The sequence below is a fragment of the Spea bombifrons genome, chromosome 1 (genome assembly GCF_027358695.1).
Source record: "Spea bombifrons isolate aSpeBom1 chromosome 1, aSpeBom1.2.pri, whole genome shotgun sequence".
In the NCBI taxonomy this organism is placed as follows: domain Eukaryota; kingdom Metazoa; phylum Chordata; class Amphibia; order Anura; family Pelobatidae; genus Spea; species Spea bombifrons.
The window spans coordinates 94476875-94494389 of record NC_071087.1 but is presented as its reverse complement, the minus strand read 5'-3'; the positions used below and the strand labels follow the sequence as shown (position 1 = coordinate 94494389).

Genomic DNA, 17515 nt, shown 5'->3' with positions numbered 1-17515 from the left:
ATTGGAGTACAGTGAACTCATTGTCATGTTCAAGAAACCAGTTTGAGATGATATGAGCTTTGTGACACAGTGCATTATCCTGGTGGAAATATGCATCTGAAGAGAAGTACACAGTGGTCATAAAGGGATGGACATGGTCAGCAACAGTATTCAGGTAGGCTGTCGCATTTAAATGAAGCTCAATTGGTACTGAGGGGCCCAAAGTGTGCCAAGAAAATGTCCCCCACACCATTGCACCATCACCACCAGCCTGAACTGTTGATACAAGGCAGGATGGATCGATGCTTTCATGTTGTTTACACCAAATTCTGACCCTGCCATCTGAATGTTGCAGCTGGAATGGAGACTCAGTCCAGGCAACGTTCTTCCAGTCTTCCGTTGTCCAATTTTGGTGAGCCTGTGCAAACTGTAGCCTCAGTTTCCTCTTCTTAGCTGACAGGAGTGGCACCTGGTGTGGTCTTCCGCTGCTGTAGCCCATGCTCGGTTTGACTTTCAGCAAGTTGTCTTCACTACGTCTACATGCCTAAATGCACTGAGTTGCTGCTCTGTGATTGGCTGATTAGCTATTTTTGTTAACCAGCAATTGAACAGGGGTACCTGTTTCAGTGGTGTAGTAGAAAAGTGTGAATAGTTAAATGTTTATTTAAGCCGGGTCAGCTCAGCCGGCAAACAGCTGCCGTGGAGGCCGGTCACTGATCGCTGGCAATGAGCCAGAGCATCTTCATATCAAACACATGGCTTTTTCTTGTAAGAAGCAAGTGTCTACATCTTCATGGGTACCATCTGAAAAGTCAGCATCCCCCATTTAATCTTGTGTGGTTTGAGTGTTCTTTACATTTTTTGCATTTGTTTATTGTTTATTTCAAGAATGTCAAGAAAATCAAATCTCATCTGTTGGTTGAATGCTGGCATTAGTCTGTATCTATAAAGTGAGCTAGAATTTACATTTAGGACTTGAAGACCATAAGGCTACCAAAGTTAATTTGTGATCTTGCAGGCAGACATAGCGAGACACTGCCTTCCTTGAGCTGGGAACTAGACATCTGGGCTAAACTACTTGACCTAAGCTGGCATCTAAGTTTTATGCTTCCTATAACCTCCTAAACTAGTTGAGGTAATGTAAGAATTTGGAGACTGGTAGGCTGACCCCTTTTCCCCTCTCAGATGGTAGCCTAACTCAGATAAGCTTCCTGGGAGCAGGAAATATTAGAGGTTTCTAAATTCTCCCACATACTAAAGGGGGTTTTTGCAGGTCTGGGTCCAGGAGTGTTCTTGTTTCAACTCATCCATTTTACTATGTATTATTAAGGGCTAATATCTGCTGGGATACTCCTGCAAGAGGAGCTTGGAAGCCTTGTGGACTGCATGATTAAAGTGTGTATTATAATAGGTCAGTTCAGTCTTTCTTGCAGGGGTTAACAAGAAAGGTAAAAATTTGTCATTTTTGGTAAGACTATGGGTGCACTAGTCTACTAAATAATCCCATGTAACTGCGAATGGCTGATAGAATAGCTGCGATAGAAGGCTGTGATAAATAACATGGACCCTGGATTTAGTGCCATTTAATCAATATGTATGATGCTAGTCATGTGAATATGCAAATGCCACCCACAGAACCCCTTCTGGATTATTACATAAATACTTGATAGTGTTTTGCACACCAAGCAGTGTCAGAAATGTGGAAGCATCCTGGCCTACACACAGTATGTACATTCCAGCTCCAAACTGCTGTTCCATGGGTATTTTATGTATCGCACATTCTTTTGTTCTCGTCAGCCTTGTGGGAATCCAGGCCTACGGGTCATATTTATCTTCATTTACAAAACAATAGCCAAGTCTATTATGTCTGAAAATAGATTAATTTGTGTTGACAATTGTCACATTAGGCACATTATTTAAAGAAAATCCCATTATATTCTCCAATTCAATCTGTTACATGAAAATATTTAATACAAGGTACTGGAAGAAGTTTAAGTTAGGGAATATCTATACATAGCCGGAAAAACTTTATTTATCCCAGAGTAATCAAAGGGACCGTTTAATGTCCCAGGCAGTCTCACCAAAGAAGAATGGTTGTATTATGTCCCCTAGAGTTCATTTGGGTATGTTACATCATCTCCCTTGCTGTAGTTTCACAAAATCTCTGTATAGTTAAAAGTGCTGTTTAACTTTTAGACCACACGTTAGACTCTTTGGTAAAGCAACTAAACCTTAGCAGATCCGTATTTTTGTTTGTTAGCTTTTACTTTTAAAAACAGCTACCTTTGTATTTTTTCAAGTACATTGAAGAGTTTGTTAATATTTCAACAGTATATCTGTATTATGGGGTAAATTCATGAAATAAGTAGACAAACGTTAGAGAGATGCGGGTACCAGAAGATTTCAATTTATCTTAATGCACTACCAAGATGGGTCCCCACATCATGCTCCTGTATTGAGTATAGTGACTTCATTTTATAGAATTTTCTGGTTCCCAGCTTGTGAAAATTACCAGGTAGCAAACTGGCCAATACCTATTAGGAGTGGGGTCTACTTAGAATGTGGTATTTAGACCACCATTGTGTTTTATTATTTGAGAAGCAAGCTGAATAAATCAGACTATTTAGAGATAGCCTGGTGTTGTGGTAAACACGCAAATACAACATTTATTTAATTTGCAGAGTAATCATCAGTAGGCATTGCATCATGTACACATTATCGGTTTGCATTCCTTGTAGGCCTAAGAACCTGCTCATAGTGAATAATCTCAGATTAACCTGGTTCTTTATTTTTCCAGTCACAAGCAATGTATCTTTCTTTTAAACAATGGCTGGAGTGGCAAATGGTTTCCTGAAGCTTCGTATAATTGTAAAGTTTCTTTACAATCCTACCTGATAGATAGAAGTAAAGATTCTCTAGATATTACTGGCTGCGCTCTTATGAGGGTATTTTATGTAGGCTGTGTAATAAATTTTTTGGCAACATACGCAAAGTGGTGTAGTGTATTATGGCCTAGGGCGGCAGCCCCTCTGCATGACCGGGGCAGAATGTTGTGTAATCAAGCTCCCCAGTGCGCTACTGCTCAATTGGCTGTTTGAGGAGATCTCACTTGTTACTGGACCATGTATGCTATAAAGGACTATGCCTGTGACTTTAACATACCATGCACTGGGATATGGCACCTTATTCCAGTACTCAGCATAGAGGACAGCGACTGTGGAGGTGTGTGGTGGTGGGGTTGGGTGGCTGCGGACCAGGGTAATGCCCAGCCAAACTATATCGCTGGGCAAGGGGGAAGTTGACTCTTGGGCTGCTGCAAATCTACAATGTCAACATTTTGTAGGCCACTGACAGAATACTTTTGTTTCCCTTAGAATTTTTGTATGTAACCATCTAGAGGCACAAGTAGCATTTTTACTGGATCCATTCTGTGCTCTTTTTTTGACAGATACTTTCTGGAGAATGCATGCCAGACAGGACCACATAGTCCACAGGGTGTGTTGTGTCACCAAACGTATATCAGGCACCACATTGACATACTATTTAGCCAATATCGTTGCCCCTACTGGACGGTTGCTTGCCTTCTAGTGTTCCATAGAGTAACTGTGCTATTTGTGTAGCGACCATGGACACATCTCTGACCAGCACTACAGGTGTCATTTGCAAGTCTTTGTGTCTTCACTGTTGGAGGCGATAGAACAGGCCCTTTTAATTCTTATTATTAGGAGGCAGGAGAATCAGCCGTTATCTCTTATGTATTCCACAGAAACTGGAGGTAGGCCATATCCAGCCTGTAGGTTGCCAGTTGGACACCAGCGCTCTTGCGTGTATTTATGTTTTACCTACATATATTTTTATAAATGAACGTTAATAGAATACACTAATAGGGGTTAATAAAAAGACAAACTAACGTGTCTTCTGATTGGTCTTCTAGGGGTCCCTTTTCCTAAAAACTTTCTTCAGATCTGCAAGAAGATCCTGTGTCGGCTATTCCGGGTCTTTGTGCATGTCTACATCCATCACTTTGACCGTATCATCATCATGGGAGCAGAAGCACACGTGAACACATGCTACAAGCACTTTTACTACTTTGTAACAGAACTGAACCTCATAGACCGCAAGGAGCTTGAACCTCTGGTAAGTAGAGAGAGTACTAGCTAGAAGCTACATGCACTGCAAAGTGAGCAGTGAGAAGGAAAGATGCAGAGTACAGAGTCATAAGCAGTACTTACAAGCACTGTGGTTCACAGCGACATGGTCTTTTAACCAATGACATACAAGGTATGTCGTGAGTGCTGCAGATAACCTTTTTATTATGATCATCGATGGTCACATATGGCCTTAAGCAGAATATTTTACTAAAGCTTTAAATATGCAGAGTATTATTCCACAGCTCATATATTTATAGTATAGCACCTAATCAGAAACTGGTTAACCCCTTAATGACAAAGCCCGTACATGTATGGGCTCAAAATGCATTGTTTTCAATGGGTTTTGGGACCGCCCATTGTCCTTAACCCCTTCGTTCCCCTATAGACGTACCGGGACGTCCAAAAAACGCCCACAAAGAAACCCCTATGGACGTCCCGGTACGTCCAGCCCTTCGTGCATGGTCAGGGACACATCCCTGCCGCTGCACGGGAGACCAGGCTGCCGTTTGACAGCCTGGACTCCCCACTGACAGCAGAAGCCGGCTTTGCCGGCTTTCTGCTGTCCGATTGCCTGTAACAGCTTCCGGCATGAAAGCCGGTAAGCTGTTACCGGTAAACTGCCCGATCGCGCGATCGCGCAGTTGCAAACGCGCGATCGGGCATTCCCTTCCGGGTTGCGTCACTGCTGACGTAACCCGGAAGGTCATCGGAGGGCAGGATATCCCCTGCGGGGATATCCTGCCCTCCGATGAGGCACAGAGACGCTATGATCTCTATGCAGGTCTGTGAGGACCTGCATAGAGATCACAGTGTGATCGGTGCAGGGGGATCGTGGGGAGGGGAGCGAGGAACCATCTCTCTCACTCCCCCTCCCGTCCTGTAAGTGAAAAGCTGAAAAAAAAAAAGTTAATTCATTTAAAAAATAATACTAAATAAATCATTAAAATAATAATATAACTAATACAAAAAAAAATTATAATGTGAGCTGTGATGTCACTGTGACATCACTGGCATGTTCAGGAGGTCCCTAGGAGGAGCTCCTACCATTACTGTGTAAAAAATTTTTTTAAAAAATAAAAAAAAATGTAAAAAAATTAAAATAAAAATTTTTTTAAAAAAAGATAATAAAAAAATTCTTAAAAAAACCTTACATCCCATTGCCCTAGCATAACATCTAGCCGTTATAACCCTCCTGCCCCCGTTCACAACCCCCAAACCCGTTAAAAATTATACAAAATTGTGCACCTAATAGTATGCTCTCTGGTGCTGGGAAAGTCTGGAAAATCTATATAAATTAGGTATTTCTGAAATCAGGAAACCTGAATTGATAAACTTGGATGGGATTTTCCATCACTTTACCTAATTTTGTGAGGATTCAGAGGGAAAATGTAAAAAAAAATTAGTTTATTTTTCTAATCTTCGCTAGTTTTTACTAAATTTCTCATTCTAAATTTTCAGCTAATCATCCAACTATGGTATCAAACGAAAGCTCTATCTCTCCTTGAAAAAACAATATATAGTTTATATGGGTACCCTATTCACAGGAACAGAGAATAATCGCTAAACCGACATACCCCAAAAATGGCAAAATTGCTCTGGGCTTTGAGGTACCAAAAACCCCTGGGATTGAAGGGGTTAAGGGGTTAAACTTCACAATCACTGTTTGTACACAGTCTATTAGCAGTCCATGTGTATCTTAATCCCACAGACAGAGGAATCAGCCGTTATTTATTATGTAATTCAGCAAAATCTCTTAATAAAACAAGCTCCAGAAGGCCACATCGAGCCTGTAGGGTGCCTGTTGGACTCTATTGCTTGTGTGAAAAGGATATTTATGTTTGTTGTGTAAATCTTGCTATAAATGCACATTAGTAGAATACACTGATAGGCAATTAATATAGTCTTTTCAAATCTAAACATTTCCTGCTATTCCTTATCCTAATAAAAGCTATAAGGCAAGCACTAATATAGACTGTATGGTGCATGTAAAAAAATGTGCTCACGTCTAAGTTCATTTGCCAGTTACATATGATTCCAGCTCATACTGTCAGACACCAGCAAGTGTCTGTGTTAGCAAGGTAGAAGGAGCCCAGAATGCAGGACTACCGGAGGTTATGAGGAACAGTCCAGAATAATAGTGGAGATAGGGCACGAGTAAATAAATCAGGTTGAGACAGCACTCAAATAACGTAATCAGGTCACAGGCAGAGATCAGGTTACAGATAGGGACAATCACGATACAAACAGGGAAAGGAGCACAGTACTGGGAACGCTGTGTAGGGCACAGAGTGTCTCAGAATATCTGAGCGCCGACATAAGGGAGCTTGGAGGTTTTATAGAGGTCTCAGACGTGACGTCACGTCTAGATCTCCACCCTCCGTTCCGCCCCCAACCGCCTCTTTCCTGAGAGACGGCACCAGAGGTGCCGCCCCTCCGGGGGAATCCTCTACCTCCACTCCTCCCCCTCCCTCCTGCACACAGATAGCAGGAGGAGAAGAACTCAGAGCGGCGTGCCAAAGCGCCGCCCCCTTCATAGGGACCTGGACCACGTCCAGTACAGAAGATGGATTCCAAGCAAACATAAACAGCAAGCCTTTCAAAAGCAGCAGGCATATCAGGACAGATTTAAAGTATACATACAGATCAAGGAACCATACATAAACGTTAGACAGAGGCTAATAATACAAGGTCCTGGTTTGAACAGCAAGTACGCTTAGGTCAAAAGGCACACATAATACAGCCGCACAGTCCCGGGTCCATGTAAAGTTATCAGTAGTTCAACAGTTCGCAAAATCCTGCGGAACCCATAATGGGACCCAACTTTAGCAAAGGAAAACATCAGTGAAAAGAGAAGGGGGAAAAAGGGTAAAGGATAGGAATCAGCTGGCAGAACAGGATAGACCTGCAACTGATTATTTGGCTGATTATTTTTTCAATTAATCGGATAAAAAATTCACCTTCTTATTTTACTGACATAATAATAAGAGCTACAAGACCCCAAACACAGTGTTTCTCAAACTAGGTTATAATACAAAGTTATTAGTAAATATTCATATGTTAACTATTTTTCATATTTAATAAAAACTATGAGAAAAAAGCCTTGTTTATATTTTCTTTTATTTACCAAACTGCCCCCAGTTATGCACATCTGACCCCCAGCTTGCCACTCTGCCCCCAGATATGACTTATACCTCCTATATGCCAGAGATTCCACTGTGCCCCCTGATATGCCTTATACTCCTTATATGCCAGTGATATGCAACTGAGCCCCCTGATATACCTTTTACCCCCAGATATCTCTTATGCACCCCCATTTATGCCTTATACCTCCCTATATGCCACTGTGCACCCTGATATGCCACTCCGCCCCCCATAAATGATCTGCACCACCCTGAAATTCATTATACTCCCTGATTCACCGCTCTACCTCCCCCTATACACCACTCTAACTCCCCCAGATATGCCACTCTGCCTTCCTGAAATTCATTACACCCCATACACCACTCTGCCTCCCTGAAATTCATTATAGCCCCATACACCACTATAACTCACCCATATACCACTCTGCCCCCTCCCCTCCCCCTCCCATACACCACTCTGCCTCTCTCCCCCCTCCCCTACACCACTCTGCCTCTCTCCCCCTCCCATACACCACTCTGCCTCTCTCCCCCCTCCCATACACCACTCTGCCTCTCTCCCCCCTCCCATACACCACTCTGCCTCTCTCCCCCTCCCATACACCACTCTGCCTCTCTCTCCCCTCCCATACACCACTCTGCCTCTCTCTCCCCTCCCATACACCACTCTGCCTCTCTCTCCCCTCCCATACACCACTCTGCCTCTCTCCCCCCTCCCATACACCATTCTGCCTCTCTCCCCCCTCCCATACACCATTCTGCCTCTCTCTCCCCTCCCATACACCACTCTGCCTCTCTCCCACCTCCCATACACCACTCTGCCTCTCTCCCACCTCCCATACACCACTCTGCCTCCTGTCAGCAACGGAGGTTCACAAGACACCAGGGAGTCGGGTAGCGAGGCAGAGTGGTGTATGGGATGGGGGAGGAGGCAGAGTGTTGTATGGGAGGGTGGCTCCCATACACCCCTCTGCCTCCTCCCCCCTCCCATAAACCGTAATAAATGGGTAAAGTGGTAATTACAGCTTAGAAAATCTTAATATATTAAGAGTATTAAAGGTTGATGGAAGGAAGCAATATCCAGTAATCAATATTGAAGGATAGTTAAGCAGCTAATCTTGAAGGGCAAAAAAACCAAAAACTGTTCCACCTATTGGGGGAAACCTATAATGACAAAAGTTAAACTAAAGAAAGACAGCGCTAAAACATAAATATTTAAATCATTTTATTATGAATATATAAAAAAATAAAACAAATATACATAAAATACACGAATATAAAAACTACAGAAAAAAACTAAATAATAAAGTGGCAATCTCCACTGCACCTCGAGTATATAAGAAAAAACTCACTGTTTAAGAGAGTTAAGCCTGGCTATTTATCTCGCCCACCTCACACCAAGAATTACCAATACCTTATAAACATTTTAAGGATGTCTTTGAGAAAAAGGGGGCTGAAAGACTCCCTCCTTCTTGTTCTTATGATTGTCCCATAGAACTGTATCCAGGAGCTGCCATTCCATTTGGCCATATATATCCGTTGGCTGAACCTGGACCTGAACTCACAGCACTAAAAGAATACATCAACGACAGTCTCGCTAAGGGATTTATACCACCCTCGACTTCCCCAGTAGGAGCAGGAATCTTTTTTTTGTCCATAAAAAGGATGGTGGACTATGACCCTGTGTTGACTATCGGAAATTAAACAATATCACAGTGAAGCCAAGGTCTTCACTAAAACTTACGGGGGGCATACAATCTAGTGGGAATCCGCAAAGGGAATGAGTGGAAAACAGCGTTTAGATGTCATTATGGCAACTTTGAATATCTGATGATGCCGTTCGGATTTGTTGGTTTTGCTAATTACTACCGAAAGTTCATCAGAGACTTCTCCAAACACATACAGCCTATCACTGCTCTCACATCAAAGAATACAGAGTTCACCTGGACTGATGCTGCAGAGGGCTTTCGACTACCTTAAGAATAAATTTGTCTCACCACCCATTCTCCAGATTCCCAACCCTCAGAACCCTTACACCTTGGAGGTGGATGCCTCCAACACTGCTGTAGGTGCTGTGTTGTCTCAAAGACAAGAATCAGATGAACAGCTGCACCCAGTTGCCTACTTTTCTCGAACTCTCACCCCAGCCGAAAGGAATTGTGTGGGGACGAACGGGAGTTATTGGCAATCAAACTGACCCTGGTGGAATGGTGACATCTTGAAGGTGCACTATACCCTGTCACTGTATTCTCAGACCATAAGAACTTAGAGTACCTTTGTTCAGCCAAACATCTACAACCCCGGTTGGCAAGGTGGGCCTTATTTTTTACCAGTTTTCAATTACAATTACAATTATATATCTTATCGCCCCGGGTCTCGGAACACAAAGGCAGATTCACTCTCCCGCATGTACGATGTCCCCACTATAATCTCTTCAGAACAAGACACCGTTTTTTCGCCAACACATTTTATTGTTGTGACCCGCACTATTTGGGAAACGATTCACCATTATTCTGCACGTATCACTCCTCCTGACATTCCAGGTTTGCAGCATAGTCAAGGTCTTTACTATCGTAATGACCTCATCTACGTACCTCCGGAGGTTCAGATCCTGCATGCCTTCCATGACATGCCTACCGCGGGACATGGAGGAATCACGCAGACCCAAGACTTGATTCAACGGATCGTTCAGGTGGCCCACACTTAAAAAAAATGTTAAAGAGTTTGTTTCTTCCTGTTCTACATGTGCTCGTGGCAAAGAAATACTTAGACGACCTACTGGTCTTTTGCAACCTCTCCCAACCCTCTCTAAACCATGGACTGACATATCAATGGACTTCATTACTGATCTACCATCCTCAAACCACCTGACTACTTTACTGGTAGTAGTTGACCGATTTACTAAGATGGCACACTTCATTCCATATGGACATCTCCCTTCAGCCTCAGAAACAGCCGCTCTGTTCATTAACCCCTTAAGGACCGGGCTCATTTTTCATTTTGTACCCTGTGGGACCGAGGCTGTTTTTACACTTTTGTGGTGCTTGTGTTCAGCTCTACTTTTCTCCTCACCCATTTAGTGTACCCACATAAGTTATATATTGTTTTTTTCAGGACAAGATGGGCTTTCTTCAGATACCATTATTTTGATCGTATCATCTTATTTACTATAAAAAAAATTAAAAAAACATGGTGAAAAATTGAAAAAAAAACACATTTTATGACTTTTATTTGAAAAATCTTTTACTCACCTAAAAAAGCAAGTAAAAAAACTAGCTAAATAGATTCTACTACTTGTCCTGAGTTTAGAGATACCCAATGTTGTTATGTTTTTTTGCTGTTTTTTGTAAGTTATAGGGCAATAAGTACAAGCAGCGTTTTATGATTTCCAAATCTTTTTTAACAAATCTGGTCAGTCTGCCTCCATCTCCTCTTTGGAACATCTTTGAAGCCGGTTAACTCAATTTAACCCATTCAAACCATATATTTTGGAAAACTAGACACCCCAGGGTATTCCAAATGCTGTTATTTTAACCCTTTCCATGCACCAATTATAGAACTACACTTTGTCAAACTTTGTAATAGTAATTTTTTTTATTTTTTTCCCCCCAAATTGTACTTTATAGATATACAGGTTCTGGTATATGTCACTGTCAAACAACACCCCAATGTGTGTTCAGGAACATCTCCTGAGTGCAGTGATAACCGACATGCATGGGTTTGTCGGGTTGTTTCAGATTTAAAATGCCACATTTGGGAAGTGCGCTTTTTTTCTCCATTTTGGTCAGTCTGTACCTATGCCCTATCTTTGAGCTAGGCCACTCCAATTTACCCCATCAGCCATTTTTTTTTATATTAGACACCCCTTGGGTATTTGAAGTGCTTTTATTTTAACTCTTTGTTGAGATTTTTTAGAAATTTTAGCACTTGCTCAAAATAATAAACTTTATTTTTTAATTTTATTTTATTTTTTAATACTTTTTTATATTTTTTTACACATTTTGCTGGTACTGGATGGTTCATCTAGTGACATCACTGCATAATTATTTTTAAATGTTAGCCCTTTTTTTTTATTTGAATATTTTACTAATCACATAGTGATTATAAAGCTGGGCTCCATTGACTTGCATGGTTGAATGCAGTACCTGTATTCAACCAGCAAGTGGAGCCAGTTCTCTAGAGGGTCTGGAGACCATCTAGCGAACTTTTCACCTTTATTGTTTTATTTCCCGGGCCGCCGCCATCTTGCGGATGGCGAAGATCACCGGCAGCTGCGGCTGTGACCGCTCTCCGGAGCGGTCACAGCCCACCCAGAGGTAAGTGTTTGGTGTCGCTGGATGCCTCCTGATCGAGGCATTCCAGCGACACCATTTAAGTTTAGGAGGCGACCGTTGATCGCCTCCTAAACGCTTTTAAAACGGGCGTCCACCGCCATACAATGTATGGCGGCTGTTGACGCCCCGGGGAGGGGCCAGATATGGCCCCCGATGCCGATCTCGGCCTTGCTGAATGCCTCGACATCGAGGCATTGCAGCAAGGCCGTTTAAGCGAAGAAAGTGATCCTTGATCACTTTCTAAGCTTATTTAATTTTTTGACGGTTCAGGACTGTCAAAGGTCGTTTAGTGACCTTCTTGGCATGACGGTCCTGAACCGGCAAAGGTCACGAAGGGGTTAAATATGTTTTTCGTTTACATGAATTACCTGATAATATTGTCTCTGACCGTGGTTCTCAGTTTACCTCACGTTTCTGTTTACATAACACTGTTCTTCTAAAATCATAAAAATATAGTTATAAAGTTCCATGGAACTTTAACAAATACTAAAGTGTAATAGGACATATACTCCTCCAGTGAAGACTTTTTTGGCAGCTAATTATTGTATCATTGCTAAACTTTTCTTAAGGCAACAGAAGTGACAGGTGATAGCTTAATCATTCATAAATCTGTGCGGCAAATAATTACTAATGAGACTGCTCCAGTCCCAGGTGTACAGCATTGCCTCTAGACATCAGTCTGCTAGTCCTTTGTATGATCTCACTCACTACTATTTGTGTATGATGTTTCTCCGAGGCTTCAACCCACCATCCTTCACCAAAGCAGCTTTATTTTACTTCAGCTACCACACCATCAATGACTACATTATGATTTCATACATGTTTTAGAACTAGGTGGCATACTTCTATGTCAATGTGCATTACAAATAAATCACAATTTGTACCTTAGCACCAACTACAACTGGAAAAGTTATGTAACTGGCGTTATTTGTGCCAGTCAGAGGTGGACACATTGCATCTTTCATAAAGGCATTCATGTAATATAGTTTGAATGCCATGTCATAAACATTATCACTGTAAAAGATGATTTGTCACACGCCATTTTGTTTCAATTTTTCCAGAAAAACAAAAAAAAAATCTTCCCATCTCTAGTTTTATGATTTTATTAATTAACCTATTAATAAGCAGGCAATTGCATGGAATTTAGAAATCCCACACAATCACACGTGGACTTGTTTGTTGTAGTTGGCATTCTACCATACTTAGGCTCAGCTGCAGTCATCTTAGGTAAGTGAAGGGCCATTATCACAGAGCTAAATAAGCAGAAGTGAGGTGTAATATACTGTGCAATTACTAAAATAAAAAACCTTTACAGTTTGTTTGTTAGTACAATTGGGGAACTAGGGACAATGGGATACATCCCTTAGTGACCAGAGGGCCATTATCTGAATGGCAGGGTAAAACTGCAGGGGTTTTGCTGTTTGTAGGGTGCACTGCTCTGTCCTCTCTTCTCAGGTCCATAATTGATATGATTAGATGATGGTTTCTGCTGAGGTTCCAGCTGTTGGTTAAGCAGTATGGAGACCATACACAATCATGACATTTTCAATATTGTTTGCTTATTTTCTAAGTACCCAGCTAATGTTACTTTTGTTTCGTCCCACCCTGCCATCGATATAATGAATATGTCATTGTTAACCACTACTTGCAGAAGGAGAAGAAAAAAAACATAAGACAAAACCAACAACCTGTATTTAGTGCACAAATGCTAGTTAGTCACTTGGGTAATTGCAGTTTATGTTTCACATCTGGAGAGTTAATGACTAACCAGCTGTAAGTCTAGGGCAGGCGTGGCAGACAGGGTTTTTTGTGCACAGCTGGTTTCTTTTGAAAGTCATTGAGTTTAAAATAATGGACACTAAATGTTATTGGACATTCGAGTTATGGTGCTGTGAGCCGTTTTACAAAACAGCAGTGGGCCTTTTTTTTTTTTATGATACGGGTCAGTAATTTGTTGTGTTAAAACAACTTGGAGAAAAAACAAATGAGGGACAGTCCCTGCCATAACGTTAAATCCCTTCTGGATATATTTAAGCCTTTGAGAGAAGCAGATGTCCGCATGAGTGGATTTTTGTAAAGATCCGTTGTGTTATTATTTTAGGAACTTGCCAAGGGAATATATCATGGTAATGCCATAACACATATACAAGGGAACCTATTAATAATGAATTGGCTTGTGGTAACCCTTTCGGGATCAGAGGGTAAGTCACACAGACCAGGAAATGACATAGAAATTGCAAAAAACATAATTCATTTGCCACTATATAAGGGTGACCTGGATGTCTTATTCTTATGAACATATTCTTCTGTTTACCCTATACAAATAGGTTGGCATGATTTGGACTTGTAGATAAGTCTGCACAGGTAATTTCAATGTACAACTAAGTTATATTTTTTAGGTATGGTACACTGTTTCTATCCAGTTATATACTGGATAGTTATTAGTTATTTTTGTATTAGGGACACTTCAGTCTAGTTAAGTTACAAAAGTCAATTATATTTTGAATAAAGTACACACAAAACTGTTTAATATGCTTTCATCTTTAGTGGGACTGTCAGGGACAGTAAACTTTGTCTGTCCCTTTAAGACCTACTGATGTTAAGGAATGCAGCATATCTGCCTACAGGCCTGGAGGAAGTCATATGAGCAGTTTAATGATGCATATTTGGCTGAGTAGGAAGCTTGTTTATGGAAGACCTATGTAATGATGTCACACACCAAGACTACCCAGTTTTATTAACAAAACATAAAATTCATACAGGGTTGAGCACGACCACTGGCCTGCTATTTTGTGATGAGTTAAGATAGATAATGTTACATACCTGTACACGCGTATATTTTCATGTTTATAGTACTAAAGTGTACTTAAAGAGGAAATGCCTTGTACAGTGCTTCTGAATATGATGTAAGTGATTAATTAGCAACAGCAGTACAATAGGTAAGATGTGTCTTTCCCATAGAGCGTACAATCTAAATAACAGCACAGACTGTTTTTATATTACTATTTCACCTGCTGCAGGCTTCTAGAACAGCTGCCCATGGACCTTTACTGGTTTCAATCTGCTTCACTTATAGCTGAACTATGCCTATGTTAAGCAGGGATACATAAAGTGACTAAACTGCTTTTAGGTCTCCTTGAATACCATATTTGCTTATATTAGAGATTGTTTTATAATCAGGCCTCAAATAGAGGTCTGACTATAAGACTAAGATTTAGATCCCCCGCAGTGCTGCAGGGGACCTGGATCCTCCTCTCTGGCAGCTGGTGGACATCCTTACGATGTGCGCAGACAACCTTCATTGCTGCTCAGCCCTTCTGTTGGCGCTGCCCCCACTAGACACCGGGGAGTCTGGAGCACAGGGGGGCAGAGTGGCATATTGGGGTATAAGGCATAGTGTAAAGCCTGGGGGCAGATGTGCATAACGGGGGGTGGGGGCAGGCTGGCAAGTAAAAGGGAATAAGAACAAGAAATGCATTTTTCTCAATCATAGTTTTTATTAAATATGAAAAAAGTTTACATGTGAATAAGTATTTACTAGTAAAACTTTTTTCCTATAGGGTAGTCTTATTCAGGCGTTTTCTTTTTTCCTAAATTAAATATTCAAATTTTGGGGGGTTGTCGAGCAAATATGGTACTATGAACAACACTGGTGTGCTTGGGCAGTGAATGATGTTACACCTTGCTGCATGAGGCACACACCAATAAGGGATAGCCCAAAAGGTTGGGACCTGGTTCCTTTTTCTACTTCAAACAATCCAAGCAGTTAATTATTGTTTTATATAGCACTATCATATTCCACTGCAGTTTTTCTGACCAATCATTCTGCAAGTGAGCAAGCCATGTGAATTTGACACGCAAGGATTTATGTCCAAAGCAGTTATCCCAAATATTCCAGAAATAAAATGGAAACATTGGCCTGGAAACACAGAAACTTAACCTTTTAATCATGTATGACTAGAAACATTTCACCTTGTTCATTGTCTTTTTTCTAACTGCTAAATGAATATAGAATGGAGCCATGCTGGTAGATGTTATGTGTAGTGCAACCCAGGCACTCAGCTCTGTGTTAAGTGCTTATCGCTGCAGTCATAATTCATTGCATGGTTGAAGGAGCAAGAGATGAAAGAAATCTCTACAACCCCACAGTCAGCTGCAGAAGTCGTAGCTTTATATCAGTTAGTTTAATGGGAAATAAAAAGCTGCACACAGCAGGGTGGGAAGTGAGTTTTTCAGAGCTGCTGAAATCTGCTAACTATGGGGCTTCTCTGGGGATACCCATGTACTGGCAAACCTTTTTGAGTGTCCTGATGGGGAAGGATGAAGTCATGTACATAATATTTCAGTGCAAAACAGTGTAGTGTACAGAAAATGTGTCAAATGGTGTAAAACATCTGGTTGAGTAGGATATGGATTCAAATTGTTTAAAAGTCTTCAGGTCATTGCTTGGGTAATTGAATGATACTGAAAACTAATTACAGTACAGTGTTGAAAGTTTATGGCTGTCTGGGTCATAAAATAAAGTTACTGCAATTAAATATAATTTTTTATTTTTAATTTTTTTTTTTACCAAGAACCGTTATTTTGCAAATGTTTGAAAGTCTGAAAAGTATTCTTGTCACTAACGTTACTGCTGATCGGGCCATTCCATTGTTTGCCATTGTGATTACACCTTTACTCAAACTGTCCGTTTTCATAAATAGCCAGTACATTTGTGCCCTTTTGAATGAATTTTATTAAAGATTACACTGTAGCTACAGAACGGACGGCTGTCTTTAATATTCTGTAAGCGTCCTTAGTTGCCCATAATATCTGGGATTCTAAAACAACTAAATATAAACAGTTACATGTTTAATGTTATACAAATTAAACAGGAGCCAATAATACAGCCATAGGTTTTAATTTGTATTTTCTTTAAAACTAAGTATAAAGGTTTAGCTTTGACAGTGTAGATTTGGTTTTGAGTTCATACGATGCCACCCTGTGGTAAGTTTTTAACATGCAGTTTGTGATAAACACATATTCAGTCTCCCAAACAAATTAAACTATAGTTTCAACTGGAAAAAATGACGTAAATGTTGAAACATTCCATATGTACTAAGGAGCGTTATAAATAAATATTGAAAGCAGCAGTGGCAATGTTATTCCAATATTCTGCAAACCTATAGTGTGTATGTATATATCATTTTATACACACAACTACAAACGAGTGCAGCATTTTCTGTTTAGATTCAGATACTGTTTAGTGTGTGTGTGTGTGGGGGGGGGGCAGTTTTCAGGAGGCAACTGGAAACTTATTGCTGAATCTGTTGGTTTAGCGAATAAAAAATTCTTTATTCTGTTTTTTTTTTATCTCCCTCCAGAAAGAGATGTCATTACGAATGTTCCAGTGAAGATGGAAGTTCAGAAATGCTAATGTGCTAATGTCAAAACCATCTGTGTTCGTCCTTCGCACAATGCACCCATGGAAGTTATGAATGTGGACAAAAGGACTGTCATGCAACGGCAGGAATGGCTACTGAATGGCCAGAAACCTTCAGTGCTGCTAGAATATTCTTTGGGACAGCAGGACCAGATAACTAAACGTCTTGCATAGTGCATTCACATTCTTTACTATGATCACTATACCACACTGCTTCTCTAGAATGCTGGTTGTCAAAATAATTTATAATAATTTCCCAAAACTTTTTGTCTTTGAGAAAAAAGCACTATGTAGTTCCTGTAGCCAAAAATGCCATTTTATATAGATAAAAACGAGGTAGATATGGAAATAGTCACCATGTTCTTGTCATTTTTGTTTTGCGTTGGTTATTGGATTGTGCAGATGTTGGAGCAATTTAGCCAGCAACACACCAAATAACTTGACTCGTGTGATAAACACAACCTCATTTGTTTACTTATTTGGAGGAAATAA

At 40.7% G+C, this 17515-nt stretch overlaps 1 protein-coding gene across 3 annotated transcripts in view; it reads left to right on the top strand.

The window, feature by feature from the left end:
- The window catches only part of MOB3B (MOB kinase activator 3B), a 44208-nt gene extending 26904 nt beyond the window's left edge, over positions 1–17304 (top strand). For 2 of the 3 annotated variants that reach the window (XM_053465920.1, XM_053465921.1), the window contains exons 3-5: positions 3914–4116; positions 16965–17005; positions 17060–17304. In XM_053465920.1, coding sequence (XP_053321895.1) covers positions 3914–4116; positions 16965–16994 — 233 coding nt within the window. In that variant the 3' untranslated portion in view covers positions 16995–17005; positions 17060–17304. Of the gene's footprint in view, positions 1–3913; positions 4141–16964; positions 17006–17059 lie in introns of those variants that run through there. The other variant, XM_053465922.1, reaches the window with a different exon arrangement.
- Positions 17305–17515: the final 211 nt, after the last annotated feature.